This window comes from Garra rufa, chromosome 19, assembly GCF_049309525.1.
Source record: "Garra rufa chromosome 19, GarRuf1.0, whole genome shotgun sequence".
In the NCBI taxonomy this organism is placed as follows: domain Eukaryota; kingdom Metazoa; phylum Chordata; class Actinopteri; order Cypriniformes; family Cyprinidae; genus Garra; species Garra rufa.
This window is the reverse complement of record NC_133379.1, coordinates 30,824,787-30,851,627: the sequence shown is the minus strand read 5'-3', so window position 1 is coordinate 30,851,627 and position 26,841 is coordinate 30,824,787. Positions and strand designations below refer to the sequence as shown.

The 26,841-nt window shown below is 33.6% G+C and overlaps 1 protein-coding gene across 1 annotated transcript in view; it reads right to left on the bottom strand.

Moving 5' to 3' along the window:
• npdc1a (neural proliferation, differentiation and control, 1a) overlaps positions 1–21,791 on the bottom strand; it is a 106,603-nt gene extending 84,812 nt beyond the window's left edge. The window contains exons 1-2 of the mRNA XM_073825160.1: positions 21,428–21,791; positions 4,630–4,791 (exon numbers count right to left, since the gene is read on the bottom strand). Coding sequence (XP_073681261.1) covers positions 4,630–4,791; positions 21,428–21,533 — 268 coding nt within the window. The 5' untranslated portion in view covers positions 21,534–21,791. The remainder of the gene's footprint in view (positions 1–4,629; positions 4,792–21,427) is intronic.
• Between the last annotated feature and the right edge of the window lie 5,050 nt (positions 21,792–26,841).

The window sequence follows — 26,841 nt, the reverse complement described above, 5'->3', positions numbered from 1 at the left end:
GGCGGGTCAAACCATCTGTACTTGTTTGGAGGGGACAAGTGGACCTGTAAGTCTGTGGTTTACACATACTGGGGGTGTTCACAAACAGTCCAGCCTGACTAAAACTGATGTATAAGCAACAGAATGAACAATTTAATGAAGCTTTGACTCAGATGTACAAAAGTGACGTCTCTTGCTGAAATATGTAGCGCATGAAAGATTTACATTATTTAAAAAAATTCACATCGTTTTATAGTATACACATACATATGGAGGCACCATTATTTCAATGACATGTTACTGTTTTTACCTCAACACAACTTGGAAAATAAAATACTGATACGATGACCACAGCTACTGAAAGAGCTTAGAGGTGGCGATAAGCATAGGCTTTAACAAAATGGCATACCGTCGATTTTTCCCCACAAGCAGTCTGAACCACCCCGGATATCGAGTGAAAACTGCGCTGAGAAACTCTTTCAGTGGCTGCGGCGTCATGACAAGCATCTGCATGTTTATGCATGTCTAGCGTTTCTGGTCTCTGCCGTTTGTAAGCTCTTTCAGTAGCTGTGGTCTACTAAAAGCCTTAAAGACATCAGGGCTTAAGTGGAGAGAACAAAGATGCGGGATTTTAGGAAGTTTTTTTTATCCACAGGCATCTTCCAGTTATTTTCTCCTCTTCTTATTGCTATGAAAGCAGTGAAGACTTCCATTGCTTCTCTTGTTGCCCTTCGACTGAAAATTACAACTAAAAGCTGCACAATGTGGCATTGTATCAGTATTTTATTTTCCAAGTTGTGTCATGGTAAAAATAGCTCACTGAGTGCAACCACTTCACATTAAATGGAGAGCACAAATTCCTAGTATGGGTCACCATACTTGGCCTCACTTCACCTCCTTACATAATTGAAATAATGGTGCCCTCATTATTAGTCCAAAATATGTATACAATTTTTTAAAGTAACAACAATTTTTCATTAGTTTTCTACTATATATTTCAGTAAGAGACATAATTTATAATATTAAGCCATACATGTCGTAATACCCAGGGTTCCTTTTAACCATTGTTATTCGAACTCTAATGAAATCATTTTGTTTTTAAAGATTATTGAAGTACATTTTACAGGAAGATACTATTTACTTCTAATTTAATGTTTAATACTCTTTTTTGTATAATTGTGAAATTTACTAGCAAATTCTAAGTGAAAACTGTTTCTACACCAATTTTGTTTTTCAGAATGGCAATATTAAGACAAAATTGTGTTTTGATATTACAGACCATGTACTTGCAATTTAAATATAAAGTGAGCATATTAGCCAAAAAAATGCATGAATGCATACTTCAAAAATCCTCCTGAAAACATATCATCCTGGCTGTTCGCGGCATACTATAATTTGAGACACACTCTGACTACTGACTTTTGTTAGTATATCATGTAGCTTTCTATAACTAGCCAGATACATCTGAAACCAACAGGCAGTAGGCTATTTTTAAAGTTTTGGACAAGATTATGCTGCCACCTAGTGGTGACTATTCGAACCCTTTCCAACAATGACTGTATGACTCAGATCTTTTTTTACATTGAGGACAACTGAGGGACTCGTATGCAACTATTACAGAAGCTTCAGACGCTCACTGATGCTTCAGAAGTAAACACAATGCATTAAGAGCCTGGGGGTGAAAACTTTTGGAACTTCTTGATGAGGATTAATGTTATTTATTTTGTCTACTGGAAAACATGTAAGCATCTTCTGTAGCTTCTGAAGGGCAGTACTCAATGTTAAAATATGATATTTAGGCAAAATAAGAAAAATATACACATTCAAAAGTTTACACCCCCGGCTCTTAATGCATTGTTTTTCCATCTGAAGCATCAGTGAGTGTTTGAACCTTCTGTAATAGTTGCATATGAGTCCCTCAGTTGTCCTCAGTGTGAAAAGATGGATCTTAAAATCATACAGTCATTGCTGGAAAGGGTTCAAATACCTGACATCAATATCTCTGATTTCTGACTTCTGGTAGTATATCATGCAACTTTTTATAACTTCCCAGATACAACAGCTCTGACAGGCATCTGAAAACAATAGGCAGTATCTAGGCTATTTTTTAAGTTTTGAACACGATTATGTTGCCCTCTAGTGGTGACTTTACGAAGTGTTTTTGACAAAATTGAGTGCTCAAATAAAAAAATGTAGTGTTGGCACACAAAAACAACTCGCATCTAGTTATTATACAGGACAGTTATTGTAAATGATTCATTGACATGCAAGTTAACACTAAAATAGTGCTACTGGATGGTCTGTTTCAGTCAATATCATAATTAACAGTCATGTAAGAGTTCAAATCAGGCAGGTGTTTATCGACTGTCGTTCCTGTTCGCTGGTGTCTCTCTCTTTCCAATCAGTTCCGCCAAAATGCGTCTGCTGACCTACATAGACGGATGATGATTAGTCGCAGACACCACGGTTTAGCCGATGGCTGTTAAGTACCTTGTCAATGTGGCCCAAATTCAAGGGCAGGAAAAATCTGGATTTCCAATACATTCACTGGGATATAAAAATCCAAATGAATTTTACTGTTCTTTAAACCTCTAAATCCCCCAGTGTTGTTAACTCATAACAATATTAAAGCAAAGAGACTCTGGACTGTTTGATCAGTAAACTCTTTAACAGCAGGTTCCACCTTGGTCTAACATTCACTATCGCTTTAATTGTGCTCTTGGAATCTTTAAGACATCTCTGCAAAGGATTTCAAAAGGCCAGAGGTGATGGTGTAAGAGCAAAATGCTCTAAAAATTAAGGTAAACTAATAAGGAGAACACAGAACAGGCTAACATTTAATTACTATATCTCTGTTAATCAATAACGATGTAAAATACACTGGTAAACACTAAAAACATTCATACGCTCTTGTTTTTGAAGATATTTTTGGAAAGTAAAAGATCTATTTATACTTGACTATTTATAACCTGACACATGAAAAGCTACACTGTTATGCTGCACGTTTATGGTTTTAACATGTCAAATTCTTTTGTGCATGACTTCTGTGGTAATGGCGACTTTTCAGCTTATGTACAGTTGAGGTCAAAAGTTACTGTTAATTATTTTACCAAAATAAGAGGGATCATACAAAATGCATGCTATTTTTTATTTAATACTGACCTGAATAAGATACTTCACATAAAAGATGTTTACATATAGTCCACAAGAGAAAATAATAAAAATGACCCTGTTTAAAAGTTTGCATACACTTGATTCTTATTACTGTGTTATTACCTGAATGATCCGCAGCTTTTTTTTGTTTGTTTAGTGATCGTTGTTCACGAGTCCCTTGTTTGTCCTGAACAGTTAAAACTTTCTTCAGAAAAATCCCACAAATTGTTTGGTTTTCCAACATTTTTGTCTATTTGAACCCTTTCCAACAGTGAATGTATAATTTTGAGATCCATCTTTTCACACTGAGGAGAACTGAGGGACTCATACACAACTATTACAGAAGGTCCAAATGCTCACTGATGCTCCAGAAGGAAACATGCTTCATTAAGAGCTGGGGGTGAAAACCTTTGAACCGAATAAAAATGTGTAATGCATTTTTCTTATTTTGGCAAAATATCATCTTGTTTTCCCATTGCGTACTGCCCTTCAGAAGCTACTGAAGATACTTACATGTTTCCCAGAAGACAAAATAAGTCAAATTTACCCTGAACTTTAAATTTCAAAAGTTTTCACCCCCAGCTCTTAATGTATTGTGTTTCCTTCTGAAGCATCAGTGAGTGTCTGAACCTTCTGTAATAGTTGCATATGAGTCCCTCAGTTGTCCTCAGTGTGAAAAGATGGATCTCAAAATCATACAGTCATTTTTGGAAAGGGTTTGAATACACAAAAATGTTGAAAAACCAAAGAATTTGTGGGATGTTTCTGAAGAACAGCAAGCAGTTTAACTGTTCAGGACAAACAAGGGACTCGTGAACAACTATCACTAAACAAAAAAACACAGCAGGTCAGTAGTACATAAAAAACAATGTGCATTTTGTATGATCCCTCTTATTTTGTTAAAATAATTAACATTTTGCAGATTCTGTAAACTTTTGACTTCAACTGTATGTCGCTAAAGATCACACTTTAAAAACAAAACTCTACCTATGATTGCAGTATTACAATAGATTTGAAAAAAGACTGCTGTTCTTTCAGCTAGAGCAGCACTCACATGGAATTACATTAGAGCCAAGGCAGCACACAGACATACGCGTGCACGCTTCTCATCCATCTGATTAAATTTAGTCATGAGCCTCTGCCACACGAGGAGAGAGAGAGAGATTAAGCATTATGCTCCGACAAAACCAATAGAAATGGTGAGAGAGGAGAGAACCAAGAGCAAAAGCACATGAGAGATTTTATTTGATGAGAGAATCTGCGGTCTGAACCATCAACATCATCTCCTCTTTCATGACGGCATTAGTCACAGGCAGAGGGTTCGAGGGTTAATGAATGCACAGCATTTGGCTTGAGAAAACGGCTGTGTGTCACATGGCTCACAGTTTGTTGATGCACCAAAGCAAAGGCCAGATTAGACAATAGGTGCTAAATAAATCGTGACACAGTCGCCAGAAGGTTGGTAGGGTGGGTGCGTGACTGTGAAAGGCTTCATACCGTGGTGGTGGTGGTGATGGCGGGGGCTTGTCCTGTGAGCAACACAATGTCCTGCTTCGTCTTCCTCCAATGGGGAGAGGCAAGGGCCACAGTGGGAGGAGCCAGGCTTGCAGAAGTGCCGCCCCTTTCTGGCACAGTCGATGTGATCGGGACACTTGCTCGCTGAAAATATAGAAAAAACATGTTGAAAGAATAAAAAAAAATGTCTTAAGTAGCATGGGTATATTTGTTGCAATAGCCGAAAATACATTGTATGGCTCAAAATTTATGGCAAAAATCATTAAGATATTAAGTAAAGATCATGTTCCATGAAGATATTTTGTAAATTCCTACCGTAAATATATCAAAATGTAAATTTTGATTAGTAATATGCATTGCTAAGAACTTATTTTGGACAGCTTTAAAGGTGATTTTCTCAATATTTCGATTTTTTTGCACCCTCAGATTCTAGACTTTCAAATAGTTGTATCTCGGCCAAATATCGTCCTTCCTAACAACTTTGCCCTGAAGCAAGTCACATGTCATGTGTTTGAATATTAATGTGTCTTAAAATCATGCAGTAGTGGAGCAGGTGTTAATGGCAGGTGAAGGAAATGTTGTTCATTAAAAGTCATAATTTCCTCTGAAGGCACACCAGCATTTAGTCACCTGTGATGTTTTTTTAATGGTGGTGTTTTTTCCACAGGTAGAGAATATCATGTCCCTTTAAAAATTCATAATGATGTTCATTTGTCACTTCAAATTATGACAAAGATTCAGGAAAAAAAAAATACACAGTGAGGAAAAAAGGGGAAAATTTATATCACTAAACGTTATATAAAATACTTGCATTGTATGTATAGAACAAAAACAAGTCTCTTTAAAATGAAAAGAAAGCCTTTTACATCTGTTGTTTACCGAACAACAGAAATAATACTGATTAAAATGTATACTTTCTTTTTTCAACTTTATTACTTTTATTTAACAATTAAAGAGACATTTTATATAATTTTTTAAAAAAATCCATATTTTTTATTTTAACTTCTATTTAACAAAGAATCCTGAATTAACATTTTATTTACTAAAATATAAATCAGCACAACCATTTTCATTAAATTTCATATTTATAAATTAAAAATGAAATTTTAAAATATAATAATATAGAAAAACTGTTATTTTAAATAGTACAAATATTTCACAATATTACTGTTTTTACTACATTTTTGATCAAATAAATTCAAGCTTGGTGAACACAAGAAACACAAAAAAATAAAAAATAAAAAGACTAGTATACACTACCAGCCAAAAGTTTTTGCACAGTAGGATTTTTACTCACTCATCAAGCCTGCATTTATTTGATCCAAAGTCTAGCAAAAAACAGTACAATTTTGAAATATTTTTACTATTTAAAATAACTGTTTTCTTTTTTAACATATTTTAAAATGTAATTTATTCCTGAGGTTTCAAAGCTCAGTTTTTAGCATCATTACTCCAATCACATGATCCTTTAGAAATCATTCTAATATTCTGATTTGCTGCTCAAAAAACATTTACTATTATTCTTATGTTGACAACAGAGAGAACTTTTTCAGGTTTCTTTAATAAATAGAAAATGTATCTGAAATAGTAAACTTTTATAACATTATAAATGTCTTTATCATCACGTTTGATCAATTTAAAGCATCTTTAATAAAAAATTTTTATAATTTCAAATAAATAAAGTTACTTTATATTGTACAAATAACTCAAAAATGTACTGTTTTTACAGTACTTTAGTTCAAACAAATGATGGCTTACTGTTTTTTACTGTTTAAAAACTTTTGACTGTTAGTGTATATCCATATATTTATTTTTAACTTTAGCCAAACCTGAAAACTTTCACATCACACATACAAGGACAAAACCTAAGAACATGACGTAAAAGCATCCCGCAGATGCTGTCGATAGAGCTCAACTTGTATTAAACCTTAAAATTCCTTGAACCTTTGAAAACATTCAATGGTAACTTTAACTGAAGTACCGAATGACATCAATGCTATTGAATTCATTCTGCCTCATATCCTTGACTGACTCTCAATCGCTCGAGAGACTCTAAAGTCAGTCATCGGTACAAACACGCTTGAATGACTCAAATCGGTCCACAGACGCAATCATAATCTCAGCTCCTTCTCTTCAATGGTAATTTTTTATAATATGATCTCCTATTCTCCATAAATCCCTCAATTTTCTGTCTAATTCACCCTATGGGGGTGCAGAAGGAAACTGGGTCAGCAGCAGGTGTGTGTGCGCCGTGGCGGTGTTTGGGGATTTCATTGTGGATCAGAGTAATTTTAGTATCGTTCATATACTATTAGTTAGATTTTAATTTTTGCTTTTATTTTAATATTACTTTAAGTTTTGGTAATTATGTTGTGTTTTTGACATATTTATTTGTTCTTGTAGTTTTTATTAATTTTTTTAAAATTATTTTAGTATTTCAACTAAAATAAGAAATGTCGTATCGTTTTTTTATATATATAATTTGTAGGGCTGTCAAACGATTAATCACGATTAATCGCATCCGAAATAAAAGTTTATGTTTACATACTAAATGTGTGTTTACTGTGTATATTTATTATGTATATATAAATACACACACATACATGTGTAGATTAAAAAAATATATGTATGAATAGATATACTTGAATTTAATTTAGATTATATATAGAATTATAAATATTTTATATATAAATCTAAAATATTTAGCTTTAATAAACATGTATGTGTGTGTATTTACATATACATAATATATACACACACATATAGTATTTAATCATAAACTTTTATTTTGGATGCGATTAATCGTGATTAATTGTTTGACAGCCCTAATAATTTGTTTAGTTTATTAACATTTGTTTTTTTTATGATTATGTGATAGCTTTAGTCTTTAAAATAAAATAAAAACAAAAGAAAAAAGAAAAACTATACTTGATGGCAATTTGGCGATAAAATAAAACAAAACAAACCAATGAAATACAATAAAATCTACTTCATTGGGAATTTGGCAATAAAAAAATAAAATAAAATAAAATAAAATAAAATCTACTTCCCTGGGAATTTGGCAATAAAATAAAAATTAAAATAAAATCTACTTTATTGGGAAATATGGAAATAAAATGAAAAAAAGGAATAAAATAAAACAAAACAAAATCTACTTCACTGGGAATAAAATAATAAAACAAAATAAAAAAATAAAACTATACTTTACCAGGAATAGAATAGACCAGAATAGAATAGAATAGACTAGAATAAAAAAATAAAAAATAAATAAAATAAAATCTACTTCAATGGGAATTTGACAATAAAATAAAATGAAATAAAATAAAATGAAATAAAATAAAATAAAATAAAATAAAACTGGGAATTTGGCAATGAAATAAATAAAATCTACTTCTCAGTGAATTTGGCAAAAAAAACAAAAAACTACTTCACTGGGAATAAAACAAAATAAACTAAAAATAAAATAAAATCTACTTCACTAGGAATTTGGCAGTAAAATAAAATAAAATAAAATAAAAACACCTCAGGAATATTCCATTGCTTAACAACCTGTGAGCTCATGTCATTGTAGGAATTCCTTAAAATGCTATATATTAAAGCTAAAAAGCAATTTAGGTTTTTTTCTTCCAGAACCCTGGTGAGGCACTCCAAGCAAAACATCAAGTAATTTTTTTTTTAGCTGGCGAGAGTAAGCACTTCAGTGCTGTGTGCTGACTAGTTCTCTATCCGTCACTCTGACATCATCTGACAGACGTGAGCAGGAACTCAACCTTATGACACACGTTCAATCCGGTAGAATTTCAATGAGCGTGAAGCATCATCAAACAATCATTCACCATTCATCCCTAAAGGAGACTGCAGCTTAACTGGACTGTGAGACTGGACTAATGGTGTAAAACAAACGTGTCATTTTCAAATGGCTTTCAATGATGCTTTTTTTTTTTTATTATAGTGACATTTTTATATTCACAGGCCTCCTTGAGGACGATGTGTTTCCAGGCAACAATACTTTTTTAAAAGAGCTGTTATGAAAGCATAGAAGTGCCCTACCAAGGCAAATGCTTTCATACACCACAGCAGACATGAACATAGACACACATATGTTTTGGACAAAAGATTTTGGCCAAAAAAAATATATATATAATAAAATAAAATCTACTTTGCTGGTAATTAAGTAAAAATAAAGTAAAATCTACTTTGCTGGTTATTTTGCAATAAAATAAAATAAGATAGGATAAAATAATAATAATAATAATAATAATAAAAAATCTACTTCACTGGGAATTTGGCAATAAATTAAAATAAAAACAAATATAAAAAATAAAATAAAATAAAAATAAAATAAAATTAAATTAAATTAAATTAAATTAAATGAAAAAATAAATAAATAAAATTAAATTAAATGAAAAAATCTACTTAACTGGGAATTTGGCAATAAAATACAATAAATAAATAAATAAATAAAAAGAATAAATAAATAAATTAAATAAAAAAAATTAAATACAAATCTACTTCACTGAGAATTCGGCAATAAAATAAAATAAATAAATAAATAATATAAAATGAAAATAAATAAAACAAAATTTAAAAAAAAAAATCTACTTCACTGGGAATTTAGCAATAAAATAAGATAAAATAAAATGTCCACTTTACTGGAAATTTGGCAATAAAATAAAATAAAAAATCTACTTCACTGGACATTTGGGAATAAAATAAAATAAAATACAAAAAATTAAATTAAATAAAATCATTTCATTTGGGAACTTGGCAATAAAATAAAATAAAATACAAAAAATAAAATAAAATAAAAATGTACTTCACTGGGAATTTGGCAATAAAATAAAATAAAAGTAAATAAAATTTAGCAATAAAACAAATACAATTTAATTAAATAAATAAATAAAACTAAATTAAATTAAATAAAAATTACTTCACTGGAAATTTGCTAATAAAATAAAATAAAAATGTACTTCACTGGGAATTTGGCAATAAAATGAAATGAAATTAATGAAATAAAATAAAAAATAAAATAAAATAGAATAATAATTAAAAAACTACTGGGAATTTGGTAATAAAATAAAATAAAATAAAATAAAATAAAATAACTCCACTTTCAGTGTCACATGATCCTTCAGAAATCATTCTAATAGGCTGATTTGCTGTTCATTATAATTTGCTATGTATTATTACCAATGTTGAAAACAACTGTTTCTTTCTGTCAATTCCTGTTTATGTGACATTCTGCATATAAAAATCAATATTCTTATCTTCAGATGTGTGCTGGTGGCGTGGTTAAAGCTACGTGGTAGGCATTTAGATCGATCCATGAAAGGCCATTAGTTTAGACTATATCACCATTGTACCCTTTATCAGATGTTGCTGCTCAATATGCATTGATTTGTGCTCATCACTAGTCATAGACCTCATTACTCTCATTAGTCTTCATAAAACACCACCAGATTGCTTTTAAATCTGGACGAGGAGTCATGAGAACTGAGAATAACTGACTAATGAGGTGCAACTGTATGTGTGCATGTGAGAGATGCTCATTCCTCTAAACACCCCGCTGGGCCGCCCACCTCCAGCCGGTCATAGACATTAATTTACACAATCAGCCACAAGCTCAAGCTGCGCTTGGAAATAAGGAGGAAATTTGGAAGCAACAGGTTTTTTAAGCTACACTGCAGTAAATTGACTTCTATTTAAGTAACTACCTGTATTATTTAGCTCAATGTTTGTTCCCAAATTAACCAAAAGAAGATATTTTGAACTCTTTTGGCCAATCAAAGTCAGTGGGGTTTGAAAACAACATTGGGCACCATTGACTTACTGAATAGACAAAAAAAAAAAAAACACTAAGATCTCTTTTTAAAAAAATCTGTTTTTGTGTAGGATCCCATTCTTTTAGTCTACAGGGTTGCAGACTATCAAAGACAATAATGTTTCTGGTTGGAGAAGATGCTTTGATCGCCAGTCCTTTTCTGCTCATCAAAACATCAATGACATAACACTGATCAAAGTCAAACCTGACAGACCACTTATAATTATATTTGCACTCTTTGAAGAACCAGCTAACAGAAATAAGACTGCATTCATGAGGCAAGAGCACTAACCAGTGTATCCCACTGGAGACAGAGCCATTTCTAAAGCAAACTATATATGTGTATATTTTGTACTCATAAAGTTAAAAGACATTTGCACTTGGTTTTGAAATAAGAATTTGAAAAAAGAAAGAAAGTAATGTTTAAATTATTTAGGAAAAATTAATAAAATTACTGCATTACTGCATGTTTATGTAATACGACAGCGTCTTACTGCTATGTAAAAGGAAAAAAAAATGGAAGATTACAGGATTAAAGTCATAAATGTTCCGAGAATAAAGATTAAATTACGAGAATAAAGTCAAAATATTATGAGAATAAAGTCTGAATATTACGAGAATAAAGTCGGAAATGTTTTGAGAATAAAGTTGAAATTATGAGAATAAAGACAAAATATGATGAGAATAAAGTTGAAAATGTTTAGAGAGTAAAGTCGGAAATGTTTAGAGAATAAAGTCAAAATTACAAGAATAAAGTCATAATATTGTGAGAATAAAGTGTAAAATTTTTAGAGAATAAAGTCGGAAATTACGTGAATAAAATCAAAATTACGAGAATAAAGTTGGAAATTACGAGAATAAAGTTGAAATATTATGAGAGTAAAGTTGAAATATTAAGAGAATAAAGTGAGAAATTACGAGAATAAAGTCGAAATTACGAGAATAAAGTCGAAATATTACGAGAGTAAAGTTGAAATATTAAAGGAACCGTATGTAAGAAATTTATGTCAGTTAATCATAAAATGGCCCTGACATGTCACTAGACATTAAGAAATCATGTTCATTTCAAATACTTATAACACTGACAACAGTGGTCCGGCCAGGATATTGTCATTTAAAAGTGAGAGTTGCAGCCCTCAACTGATGTTATTGTTGTCATTTTGTGTTTTGGTCTGAGGCTCCACCCTCCAGCTATCTACCAATCACGAAGTCAGTAGAGTTTCGTGAGACGGGTTGCCAGCTATGCTCTAGTTAGTTACAGCTGCTGCTAAGAACGAGTCGGATAAAACATGTATAAAGTTACGAAACCTAAATGACCTCGTTATGAATCCGAAATACGTCGTGACAAAGTCTGAAATAAAACAAGGATTTGTATAGGAGATGCCTTTGAAAGATGGAGACGGCTGAAAACGGAGAAGAATTTGAAGATAGATGCCAACGTTGCTAATTTTCTCCTTGACAGGTAACGTAAAGATTCATCTATGTTTGGCTAACTTTGCTTCCGTAGGCTACACAGTGGATTTTCTGCGGTCGCCCGTGCTAAATGCGTTCATAAAAAGCTTTATATCGCACCACGAGCAGGGTATGAAAACATCTATGTTCCGACTGAAATGTGGTATTACAGTACATCTTTACGAAATATTTGGCTAATCGCCATCTGTAAATTTTTGCGATACATAATTACTTCGCAAAACATCTCTTGTGAAGCATAAACATAATTAACAGAAGAAAAACAAATTTCTGTGTAGGACTCGTCACTTGCCATTGGAAGCTCCTTGTAGCAGCCTACTCCTGCAGCTTAGCTGGCAACCTCGAGTCAGGGGGGAGCGGGAGGGGATAAACTGTTCTACAGTATTTTGAAAGTGATTGCAGTACCAGTTTTGGCCACAATCCTACATACGGTTCCTTTAAGAGAATAAAGTCAGAAATGAAGAGAATAAAGTTGGAAATGATGAGAATAAAGTTGGAAATGATGAGAATAAAGTTGGAAATGATGAGAATAAAGTCAGAAATGAAGAGAATAAAGTTGGAAATGATGAGAATAAAGTCAAAATGTTGAGAATAAAGTCGAAATTACGAGAATAAAGTGAGAAATTACGAGAATAAAGTTGGAAATGAGAATAAAGTTGGAAATGAGAATAAAGTTGGAAATGATGAGAATAAAATTGGAAATGATGAGAATAAAGTTGGAAATGTTGAGAATAAAGTCGAAATTACGAGAATAAAGTCGAAATATTACGAGTAAAGTTGGAAATGATGAGAATAAAGTTGAAAATGATGAGAATAAAGTCGAAATATTACGAGTAAAGTTGGAAATGATGAGAATAAAATTGGAAATGATGAGAATAAAGTTGGAAATGATGAGAATAAAGTTGAAATGTTTTGAGAATAAACACAATGTTTTGAGAAGAGTCTAAATGTTTTGAGAATAAAGACGAAATTACGAGAACAATGTCGAAATTTAGAGAACAAAATTGTAGTAATAAAAGTTATAATATCTGAGTATAGCTTGTGCATGCAAATAATTTTTTTTATTTGAAAATGAATAAATAAATAGATAATATAATAAATCAGCATTACTACAAGATTATTCAAAAGTATTTTAAAAGGTATAGGTATTTTCTATTTGTAAATGATTTAATTAAAATACTTATAAAAATGGCCTTTCTACATTTATGTTGTTATGTAATCTATAAAATAGTTACTTTTTTTGTAATAAAAATTTTACTAAATTTTAAAGTTGAAGTAAAGTCGAGCAAGTGCAAGATGAGCATTTGTGGTTAGAAAGTATATAAATTTGTATTTAAAAAAAAAAAAAGAAGACTGATTGTTTCGCTAGATAAGATGCTTATTCCTTGACTGGGATCATGTAGAGCCATTTGAAGCTGTATTAAAACTGCAATTTGGACCTTCAACCCGTTGTTTTCCTCAAAAACCTTCATTTGTTTTCGACTGAAGAAAAAAAGACATGAACATCTTGGATGACATGGGGGTGAGTACATTATCAGGAAATGTTCATTCTGCAAGTGAACTTCTCCTTTAAAATAACAGCAAAACCTCAAATCTTCTCAGTTGACTATGAAGAAACATTTTGCCAAAACATCTCTGGTCATTTGCTTGGCCAGGGAAAAAGCACACGATTACATAAGTAAGATCGACATATCATAAAGCTGGATTAAAAATGAAAATTTCTAACCATCTGCTGCTGGCACAGAAATCATTAACCGAGCTCTGAGCGGGAAGGAAGCCAACATCAGCACAGAAATGCAGCACGGGCGCTTACGTGGCAATATTGACAGTTGCCATTTACTTTGTGAGGTAGGATGCGACCACAAATGTTTAAAAAAAAAATCTGTTAAGAAGCCATAAAGTAAATCTAATATTTTCAACTGGTTAATAATTTTGAAGTTGTGACAGGAGATCTTATGAACAGGAAAGTGTGGATGGATAAAGGGAAACTCCCATTGTGTGGACTTCCTGTTGCTCCACTTAAAGTCAAGCTAAGTGCCAGTTCTTTTGCCTGTTTAATTTGGCTCTCTTCCATGACTGCAGATACCCATGCTTCAAATAAAGTCATGTTATCAACCCAGACTTGAATTTTCTGAGGATGCAATGCATTCAAAAGCAAAAGTCACAGCAGCAACAACACACAAGGGTGTGTAGGCACCAAGCGTTTGCTAAGGTGTTCAGTGTTTAGGGTGGTTGCTTTCTGGTCCAAGTCAAACAAACTCATCGGCAGGTTTCGATCACATTCAGGAATCTATTACAGCTTTTATATTTTTATAGGAATTTTCACCTGTTTTCATCATGTTTTCGTGATGTGATGCATCATTAAATACACCTACATTCTCATCTCAATATCCTTGATCTGAAAATAGACCTTAAGAGTTGATTCTGTGAGACACTCCTAGCTTATCCGTTTCCATCCATTTGGTGCTTTCTCACTCTTGGTACTTATTAACTTCATGGGAATGGGCTACAATCTCTGCTGCTATGGAAACTAGGTTGTCCGGCTAACACCCTCTATGTTGTAAGGTGCTAACATGATTACATCTGGATGGCACAGAACGGTAACTATAACTGGGTTACCTTTTAAATGCCAAATGAAAAAATCATGGTAAAAGAATATGATAATTCTCAAAGGGGGCACGAGATGAGAAATTAAATTTGCCTTGATCTTTTGGCATATAAGAGGTTTTTGTACTTTGTAACATCCTGCAAGTTTCGAAGCTTAAAACGTTGTCCTCATTATAAACAGAATTTACAATAGAAGTCAAAAGTTTACATACACCTTGCAGAATCTGCAAAATGTTAATTTTACCAAAATAAGAGGAATCATATAATCATATAATAATGCATGTTATTTTTTATTTAGCACTGACCTGAAAAAGATATTTCACATAAAAGACATTTACACAAAGTGCACAAGAAAAATGTAGATCATTCAGGTAACAACACAATATTAGGAATTACGCGTATGTAAACTTTTGAACGGGGTCATTTTTATAAATTCAACTATTATTTTCTCTTATGGACTACACTTTTGACTTCAACTTAGGGGTGAAATATCAGAAATCAAATTAGTCAGAAATATCACGATTTATGATTTTATCACGATCCTTTGTCATGTTGGTTTTACTATTTTGCAAGTTGTCTGAGCAGTACAGCCAAACTAATTTCCCTATTTTAAAACCAAAGCCTCACATGGTCACAAAATTAAATAAAAAGAATGGCAGATGTTTAGGCCAAATTGAGTGAAGATAAAATTCTGTCATTTTTTTAATCTCTGTTATTAAAAAATAAGAACAAAGATAAGCTACATGTTACAAATACACATAATATACAAATAAAATAAACTTTAATTTTCAGGTACCGTAGGTGTATTTAGCAGTAGCATTCAAGAAAATGAATTAACAAATATAAAAATAAAACACTATATATATAAATTATACACTGACTCTTATTAAAGCAACTGTATTAAAGTTCTTCAGTCAAGAGCAGTGAGTGACTTTTCTTTGTGTTTTATTAGCTTAGATCACCCAAAAATTATAATTCTGTCATCATTTACTCACTCTCGATTTTTTTAAACGTAAAAACTGTTGAACATAAAACTTATTTTAAAGAATGTAGGTAACCAAACAGTTCTGGGTCCCCAGTTACTTTCATAGTATTTTATTTATTTTTTCCCTCACTATCAAAATTTATTCTTTTGTGTTTAGCACAAGAAAAAAAAATTAGTAGAGGTTTGGGACAAGTGAGTGAGCAATTTTTTTGGTGAACTATTATATGTAATCCTTCTGTGAAGTCCAGTATTCGTGAGTCAAACGAGAAAGATAGCTTAGTCCAGTAATCAGGTGCTTAAAATAACTGTTTTCTGTTTTCACATATTTTAAAATGCAATTTATTAATTCATTACCCCAGTCTACAGTGTCACATGATCCTTCAGAAAACATTCTAATATGCTGATTTGGTCCTATTATTATCAACAGTTTAATAGTGTTGACTGTATTCTATGCAGTTTCTTAATTCTTTAAGTTAATAATTTGAATGAATATGTGTGATAGTGAAGAAGTGTAGTAGAGTGGGCACTAGGCAGGCTTCCACTCCACATTTGCACAGAGTAACTGATAGTGGCTGATTGTAGGATCATTTTAATACTTTAATTCTACAGCAATAAAATATCTGATTGTGGGATTTCTAGGTACAGCAAAAGGGACGTGTGAATATGCTGCAGATGGAAACTAACTAGAGACCCAAACCAGCCTATTAAAAAGATAGTTCACCTAGAAATTAAAAATTTTTCATCACCCTCCCTCATGTTGTTCCAAACCTGTAAGAACTTCGTTCATCTTCAGGGCACAATTTAAGACATTTTTGATGAAATCCGAAGAGCTTTCTGACTCTGCATAGAGGGTTTCTGACCATGTTCAAGGTTCGGAAAGGTAATAAGGACATTGTTAAAATAGTCCATGTGAAATCAGTGGTTTAACCTTAATGTTATGAAGCTACGAGAATACTTTTTGTGTGCAAAGGAAACCAAAATAATGACTTTACCCAACAATTTCTTCATAAAATGTAAAAAAGGTTGAACCACTGACGTCACACAAACTATTTTAATAATTCCCTTACTACCTTTCTGGGCCTTGAATGTGTCAGTTGCATTGCTGTCTATGCAGGGTCAGAAAGCTCTCAGATTTCATCAAAAATATCTTAAATTGTGTTCCGAAGATGAACGAAGGTCTAGAAGGTTTAGAAAGACATGAGGGTGAAAACTATTGACAGAATTTTCATTTTTGGATTAACTATACCTTTAAGTTTTAAAAATGAAAATTCAGCTTCACACATCCTTAGTGCTTAGTATCCTTACAAAATTATGAAATAAATACAGATCAGAAATTAATAAATGTATCTGGAAAAGTCTCAAGTATTGAACACAAAAGAGTTTGCGCTACATCAGACTGTGCTTCAAGAGTCTGAGGGTCTCGTCTAATCTGCCTGGCTTGGATCCTAATTATCATTAACGAAACCAAATAATGACACACACCCTCATTAGTGAGCGAAGTGCAGTGGACCACAGGAAATGAGAACCCAGATTTACACCCACATCTTTCAATAGCCACATTCAGACATTAAAGAGCCCTGCGATGAAAACCACCCATTTGGTCTACAGCACAGAAAGAACCTGGGTAGGTCCCAGCTGATTAAAATGTACCTTCCGCAACCAAGTTGCCACCTAAGTGTGTACTTAAATGGGTAGACTTAAGGGTGAATGTTTGCTTTGTGTTACTAAGCACTCAAAGGTGTGTTTGAATTTTATAGTGCATATTTAAACATGTAAACCATGTTTGTTTGTGCCTTAAGAAGTACACATTTTGAGTCTCACCCACCAGAAAGCAAGATAATATGGCCGCAGCTGCTTGGTTCTCACATGGTGGGGTTTGTATACAGTGCGTGGCCTCATTCAGGGATCTGCTGCAGAGATAAGCCGCCGCTCTAAAATGTGCGCTCTGCAAATCATCATTGTGGCAACAACAAGCTGCTTCCAGATCTCTGTTGAGCCTTCGATCCTCACGTTCCCCTGAGACAGCAAGTGCAGGGTCCAATTCTGCGGTTACCACAGCAACGCAGCTAACCTTTTCTCAATCCACTCCATCACCTCCGAAGAGAGCAATGCAGCACTCAGACACCTCACACGATCCAAACACTTCTTATGTAAGTGCATTACGAAGTGAGAACTGCAGCGTAATGGAAAGAGATTGTGAAACAGCAGGGTCCATTTTTATATCGCTTTTGCCCTGTGCTTTATGAGCAGCAGGGTTAAGGTGGCATTTTAAGGTTCGGGTTTCAAGTCTAAATGTCTGACAAAGAACTCAAGTGTTTATCAGATTGGTATGCTATTGTGCACCAACTAAAAGGCCTGTTTTCCAAAAGGCGGCAATTAACAGAGCTTAAAAATCTAAATAAAAGCGGGCTCAAGGCATAGCCTTGTTGTACCTCAAACCTTACACTTAAATGCAAAACACTTCCGTGTTCTGAGTGAGTTGTATGATTATAGGAGTTCAAATGTAACAAAATACACTTCATGGGCATAGACTAACTAGGAACATTTTCTTTAAAGAAAATAAATGTCTTTGTAGCACAATGTTTGGTTGAATACCCTGCCAATGTGATTAGCTGTTAGTAAAAGTTTTTGAACAGTAAGATTTCTAATGTTTTTAAAGAAGTCTCTTCTGTTCATCAAGCCTGCATTTATTTGATCCAAAGTACAGCAAAAACTTAAATATTTTTATTATTTAAATTAACTGTTTTCTATTTGATTAATTTATTCCTGTGATTTCACAGCTGAAATTTCAGCATCATTACTCCAGTCACATGATCCTTCAGAAATCATTCTAGTATTCTGATTTGCTACTCAAATTTTTTTTTGTTATTATTATTTTGTTGAAAACAGCTGCGCAGAATTTTTTAAAGGTTTTAGAAAGTTCGGAAGAAAAGCATTTATCTGAAATAGAAATCTTTTATAAATGATCACTTTTGACCAATTTAAAGCATCCTTGCTTAATAAAAGTGTTAGTTTCTAACCCCCCAAAAAATTTATAAACAATAAAAATTATTTTTAATCACTGACTCAAAACAGCATAGAGTATAATGTTACAAAAGTTTTTATTTCAGATAAACGCTGATCTTTGGATCTTTCTATTCATCAAAGAATCCTGAAAAAATTTCCTACTCATCTATTTTAAATATTAATAATAATAATAATAATAAAAGTTTCTTGAAATCAGCATATTAGAATGATTTCTGACGGATCACGTGACACTGAAGACGGGAGCAATGATGCTAAAAAAAAATTAAGATTTGATCACAGGAATAAATTACATTTTAAAATATATTCAAACAGAAAACAGTTATTTTAAATAGTAGAAATATTTCACAATATTACTGCTTTTGCTGTACTTTGGATCAAATAAATGCTTGGTGAGCAGAAGAGATTTCTTTAAAAAACATTACAAATCTTTTGATTTGACTTTTAACTGGTAGCGTATAATTTTAGCTGCTTGTTGGTTGTCCGAAGTGTAACTAAATGCTGTTTCATAGGCTTTATATACCAGAAAACTATGAAAACATAAAATGGAAATTAAACTTTGAATTTCCTTTGTATAAAAAAAAAAAATAATAATATCGCAAAGACAGAACTTATAGGACTACTTTGCCAAGTCCGAGATTATTATGGTAACTGCAAATGCACTCCTCAAACAAACACATCAATTGAGGGTTGCTTTTTTATAAACAGTCTCCAGGTTGCTTTGTTCACCTGCGTGAAACAAGCTTGATTATCACATGCTCTGGTCACCATCTGTGAAATGACTGCATGTCTAGCGGCTCTAACCACAGAGCTGTCTTTCTCTGTGTAGTATGACATGCTATTCTGTGGTGATCAGAACAACAGCCTGAGGGTGGACTTCAATGTGGCAGCTCCTTTCAGAAGTCACACGCTAGAGAACAACAAACAATCTAGTTTACAATGGAAAACATGCATAAACATGTTTAGGCACTAACACATGAGATAAGAGACTCTAAACATGTTACAGAACACTGAAAACCCTTAGAGCAATATAGCAGGTAAGAAAAGATAAAATTAGCACATATACAGTTGAAGTCAAAACTTTTTCAACTTGAACTTCTGGGAAATTCTGAAGGGTAGTACTAATTGAAAAAAAAAAATGATATTTAGGCAAAAAATGAAAAAATATACACATTTTCAATCTGTTCAAAAGTTTACACCCCCGGCTCTTAATGCATTGTTTTTCCTTTTGAAGCATCATTGAACGTTTGAACCTTCTGTAATAGTTGCATGAATAGTAATAACTGTAATAGTTGTCCCTCAGTTGTCCTCAGTGTGAAAAGATGGATCTCAAAATCATACAGTCATTGTTGGAAAGAGTTCAAATACACAACAATGTTGAAAAACCAAAAATTTGTTTTTGGGCCTGAAAGACTTTTCTGAAGAACAGCAGGCAGTTCAGTAACTGTTCAGGATAAACAAGGGACTCATGAACAACTATCACTAAACAAAAAAACAGACAAAAAAAACACAGCTGTGGATCATTCAGGTAACACAGTATTAAGAATCAAGTGTATGTAAACTTTTGAACGGAGTCATTTTTATAAATTCAACTATTATTTTCTCTTGTGGACTATATGTAAATGTCTTTAATGTGAAAAAACAACAACATACTTTGTATGATGATTTTGCAGATGCTGCAAGGTGTATGTAAACTTTTGACCTCAACTGTATATAATTTTAATTTTTATTCTTTGACATATACAATTATATCTAGCAGCTGAATGAGCTAGGGATGTTCACTGTGCAAATGTGTGTCAATGAGAAAGCGATTGCGAGAGTGTTGTGCCAATGTCCAGCTGTTGTCATTCCCACCGGGGTCTGAAAAAAAAAGCTTGGACAGATAATCTCTGCTCATGTTCTCCATAATTACTGCACTCGCATCTCACAGTCCAGCTCACACACAGCACACTATGAACCTCTTAGACTGATACAACGAACATTTGAGTCATCAATCAAGACACAGGATCGAAAAGCATAAAACAAAATATATGACTTCCTTCAATAATATTTACAATAAAGTGCAAACGAGTCACCAGATGCAGAATAAGAGAGGTATGGATCAAATTTTTTACATTTTAATTTCTAAAAATGTGTAAAATATAAAAAACAGCAAAACAATTGGGTGCTTGCCAAAATTCTAAAACTAGTTTTAGCGAAAAAAAGAAAGAAAAGAAAATATGTTCAAAAATGCAGATCCACCAAAACTAAAATTAAGAAGCTTAAGTTTACCTAAAAGGTACACCACTCTCCCACATTCAACTTAATTAAGTAAAATTAAAATGTAATTTACAAGTACAAGACTCTGCATATCAGTTATGAATATGTTAATGCTTCTGCAATGTAAGCATTATATTAAAACATGCAAATACATTGAGACATGATGGTTTTTATGCAATTGTATTTAATTTAAATATATATTAAGAGGTCCTTGGCCTTAAAATAGTTTTAAGCAATTGTAATAGGAGACCAAAACAGCCACAAGGAAATCCCATGGCATTTTCCTTTCCTCCTTCCACTTGTTTAACCAGATTAGGGTTGACAAAGTATAAAACCTGTTTTTTTCTGGCAAAAGTAATTTTCAAAAGTGTAATAAAGAATAACCCACATATATAAATTACAGAAATTCACAAACATAGATATTTAAACTCAAAATTAGCTTTGGAAATCAAGAATATAACATTTAAATACAAATTGAACCACTTTAAATAGTGTTTTCACACCATATACTATGAAGTCCATAGTAAATATTTAACAACAAACGGTCAATAATAAATAAAAAGCTCACAAAAGCTGTTGAGCCACTACCATATGTCAGACAGACAGACTCTTACCCGGCATACTCGCACCGACGGCGGCGAGGATTACGCAGATCAAGACCCCGGGCAGGAGGAGGGAGGCCCGGGCTCGCCGTGCGCTCCGGCTCGGGGAAAACAACATCCTTCACTGCGCTTCTCAAGTCCGGGACAGCAGATAAAAGCTCCGGAGTGTCATTCCCACATCTGTGTGGGTCGAATGGACGTACAAGACCGAGAGAGACACAAACCGGCCCGAATAAAGATGGGAGCGTCAACTCAAGAAGAGCGTTAAGCCGCTGCCAGTGTGATACAGAGCTAAAGATAGAGGAGAGAGATTGCGGCAGGAGGGAGGAGGAGGAGGAGGAAAGAAGGAGGACCTCCGTTGATAGACACGCTACAGGAGAGATTAGAGCAACTACGTTACATGCAGCAGCGGGAGGATGAATGAGGTCGTGACGCAATGACGCTGACGTGAGTGCTTCTCTCAGGTGAGGGAACATTTTGTTATCGAAATAAAAGATATTTAAGTTATAAATAAAGAATTAGGCTATTTGTTCAGGATTATCATACTATAATTTGTCATAGTAGAAATTTGCCATTAAAGGAGTAGTTCACTTTCAGAACAAAAATTCACAGATAATGTACTCACCCCCTTGTCATCCAAGATGTTCAAGTCTTTCTTTCTTCAGTCGTAAAGAAATGATGTTTTCTGAAAACATTTCAGGATTTCTCTCCATATAATGGACTTCTATGGTGCCCCCGAGTTTGAACTTCCAAAATGCAGTTTAAATGCAGCTTCAAAGGGCTCTAAATGAGCCGATGAAGAAGGGTCTTATCTAGCGAAACGATCGGGTATTTTCTAAAAACATTTACAATTTATATACTTATTAATCTCTACACAGAGTACACACAGAGCTAGACAAGACGAGCATTTGAGGTTAAAAAGTATAGCCTATAAACTGTCATTTTTTCTAGAAAATAACCGATCGTTTTGCTAGATAAGACCCTTCTTTCATCGGCTGGGATCGTTTAGAGCCATTTGAAGCTGCATTTTGGAAGTTCAAACTCGGGGGCACCATAGAGGTCCATTATATGGAGAGAAATCCTGAAATGTTTTCCTCAAAAAACATCATTTCCTTACGACTGAAGAAAGAAAGACATGGACATGGATGAGGGGGTGAGTATATTATCTGTACATTTTTGTTCTGAAAGTGAACTACTAGTTTAAAGGAATAATTCGTCCAAAAATTTAAATTTGCAGACATTTAGGCTACCCACCTGCAGGCCATCCAAGATGTAAATAAGTTTGTTTCTTCATCAGAACAGATTTAGCTCAGACTACTACTACTTAGCAGTGAATGGGTGCCACTGCCGTTAGAATGAGAGTCCAAACAGCTGATAAAAACATCACAATGATACACAAGTAATGCACATGACTTCAGTCCATCAGGTAATATCTTATGAAGTGAAAACCTGTAAATTTGTAAGAACCAACTCCATTATTAAGACATTTTTAACTTTAAAATGTTGCTTCTGACTAAAAAAGAGTCCATATCTAAAATATAGCTTTCTTCAGTAAAAAAAAACAAACAAAAAAACATCTGGTCTGAATCAGAAGAAAAATGTAATCATTTACTCATTTACAAGCAAAGTCCAAATTCTAAACAAATAGGTTCGTGGATTTTGACGAGAGAGGACAGCAGGGGATGGGCATTTTTGCTGGAGGAAGTGTTTTTATGGATTATGGACCACCAGAAGTGAAAGTTTAACATTTAGAATGCATTAATGATGGATTTGTTTCTTACAAACACGGCACCTTTTACTTCAAAAGATGTTCATTGTTGGACTGGAGTCGTAAATTATTATTTTGTTTATTATGGTTTTCTGCTATTTGAACTCATTCTCACGGCACCCATTCACTGCAAAAGATCCATTGGTGAGCAAGTGACGTAAAGCTACATTTCTGATCTGAGGGTGAATACATTTTTTCATTTTGGGGTGCATTGTTCCTTTTATTCCTACAGCCTTTAAAAAGTAAAAATGTTCAATGGCAAAAATGTACAAAAGTGTAAAATCCTTGTTTTGTAAATAATAAACTGTCTTAAAATTACAAATGTAAAACACATGGCAGCTTGCCCCAATCTGACATTTATGATAAATACTCTTGAGAGAAAACAGTTTACCTAAAAATTACATTGTTTATCAATTATTTATTATCATGTTTATGAAGCATGTAGAATTTATCCTTACTGATAGTGACACCTAGTGGCCAAAGTTACCACATGCAAATTGTTAGTTTTTTCCCTCATGCATTTGCCTCTTAAAGACATTTTTAAGGATGGATGGATAGATGTGAATAAGATAGTTCACATAAATGACGTTTACATATAGTCCACGAGAGAAAATAATGGTTGAATAAAAATAACTGTTGAAAAGTTTACATATGCAAATTAACATTTTGCAGATTCTGCAAGGTGTATGTAAACTTTTGACTTCAACTGTATGTACATACATACATGTACAGGCACAAAGGCATTTTTTTCTGCATTATTTATTATGCATTATTTTCTTGCTCCCAGTCTTGGGTATCCTGGGCTGTTGTCATCAGATAGCTCAAGGTCCTTGCCTGAATACTGACAGAGATAATAAATAGGTATTAAATGCTGGAGAGGTTTTTTATCACCTTCATATTCAGTGATCCACAACCTTCAAGAATCAAATGTAACACTAACAGTGAGACTTGCAAGTGTTCTGAGAAGTAGATTTCTCAGTTCTAAGGGACTTGTTCAAGGTGCGTGGTCTGGATGGAGGGAATTTATACTGAGGACGAGCCACTGCTAACCAAAGAGATTCAAGACAAAGCAGACATGAATTACTAAGGAGGAAATTAAAACTTACAAGGTGCATGAACATATTAAGAAGATTTGTGGGGCTTGCTTACCTGTGAATGAATCCAGTCCTCGGACAGAATGACAGGTAGGACGCATGTGGGAGGCCTGAGAGTTTTCTACAGGGGTTTCATAGGTCAGTTTTGGTAGTGTCAACTGCAAAAGCATGATGCCAGAAACAAAATCAATGCAACACTGCTAGTCAAGCAGACTGTAACTTTCACTGATAAACCAATAAAGATTTTTTTACCACTAAAGTGGGACCTGCAAGTGTTTTAAGATACCTCTGTTTTGCTTGGGAAAGACGTTAGATGTCTGGATGGTCGGAATTTGGCCAAAAAAGGAAGAGCCACTATGGATTAATTAAAAAAAGGAAAAGGAAATTAATAGGCTTTTTGCACCAAGTGCAACTCTAAATACTAAGGAGGCATACAGAATAGACACATTCATCCACCTTTTTCTTCCCTTAAGCGTGGGCACAGCCATTAGTAAATTTTATAGGTCTGGCTTCCGGTCTCATCCGTGTGCAGGTAATTTTAGCTGTACAAAACAACTTTTTTTGCTGCTTGATATTGCAAATTGGTGTGCCTTACTATATTAATTATGAGCACACTGGGTTGTAGTCCAAACAGTTTTACTGTTTACTCTACATGTTATTCTTCTCGTCGTTTCCCTATAGCGGCTAATGAACCGGTAGTCTCACCCATAAGCTTACTTCCGTCCTGAAGCAAAGGGTGAATAAATATGTTATATCTAACAGAGTGATGTTAAAATATAATTTTATAACTTAAGGAGATAATGTGGATCACACTCACCTCTGGGTTGCTCCAGACCTATGAAAGAAGGTCCAATAGGGGGCGCAGTTTTTGCTAATGTCAACTGCAAAAGCACAATACTATTGTAAGAGGATTCACTCAAAACATATCCCACTATATCAACGATATAAAATTGATCGGGTATTTTAGAAAGCACTTTTCAAGTTCAACTTTTTGCCTAACAGCACTAAAACTATCTTTAAACAATTAATTATATCCTGACTAAAATGTGAGAGGTGTGACTTCGTTTATCAAATACGCAAACATTTTCTTACCTTTTCGTTCCGACCTCCTCTCTCCACATCAGGCATTTTGTTAGCTAAACCAATAAGAAGTTACAAGTTTAAAATGTAACATATGGTCCTTAAAAAACAGGAAGAAGAAAAAAAAACTCACCTGAAGTTCTAATACTAACTCCGTAGCAAATCATTTCTCTGTAAGTAAAATTATACAAATATTTAATATGTACTACGAATGCGAGTCGAGAGATGTAGTTGATAGGCTTACAATTGTACCTGATGGACTCGTTTGCAAAAATATATGATTTCGATGAGAACGATAGATAGATCATAGATAGATAGATAGATAGATAGATAGATAGATAGATAGATAGATAGATGTTGATATTATCGAACATAATTTTTTAAATCCAGTTTAAAAGTTAATGTTTCCTTTTGACAGAAGAAGAAACTTACCTGAACTTTTGACTTATACTTAAAGCAAAATGAATTTATGCTGTTTGTGTGTTTGAGTAAAATATGTAGACAGACTCGTTTGTAAGACTAAAAAACAAATCTTCAGAATCAATTCTGTATGACGCCACAATGACTGAATACGTCGTTACCTCAGTGAAAACCTATTCAAAAACACACAAGAAATTGATTAAACAACTGATTAAAATACTGTTCATGTTATTAGTTTTGCTATAATTAATGCATGTAATTCTTGAATATAATTTTTAAATAGAGGGTTTGCACTTCCGTCACGATTTGGTCAGTTCACATGATGCGCGGCCATTTTTGCCATACTTGGATGTAAACAGCATGGATACCTTGACAAACTAAAGTTAATAGGTGGTAAGGATAATGTACAAGCAGTATTATTTAAGATATTAGCTTAATATTTCACCTACCTGACCGCAAAAGATAAGAACAAATACGAATGTTGTCAAGATTCTTGGTCTGAAAATCCTGGTTCAGTTTTATCAAGTCCACAGTCAATGGACCCACACCACATGCCCAAACCATCACTGACTGTGAAAACTTCACCCTGGACTTTAAGCAGCTTGACTTTTGTGCCTCTCCGGTCTTCCTCCAGACTCTGGGACCTTGATTTCCAAATGAAATGCAAAATTTGCTTTCATCTGAAAACAGGACTTGGGACCACTGGGCAACAGACCAGTACTTTTTCTCCTTAGCCCAGCACAGACGCTTCTGGTATTGTTTTTGGTTCAGGAGTGGCTTGACGCATAATCAAGCTTTTTGGAGATGATGATTTTATTTGCCAGCAGGATTTGGCACCTGCCCACAAAGCCAAAACTACCGGTATCTGGTTTAATAGCCATGGAATACCTGTACTTGATTGGCCGGCAAACTCGCCAAAAAAACAAAACAAAACATGACAATAATAGACCATTTTCAGCAGCAATAATCAGCAAAATATGCATTTCGTTTAGTTCAGTGCAGCCAATATGGCCGATTGATGTGTCGTGAAAACACTCTATATTCATATAGCAAAAAATAGACAA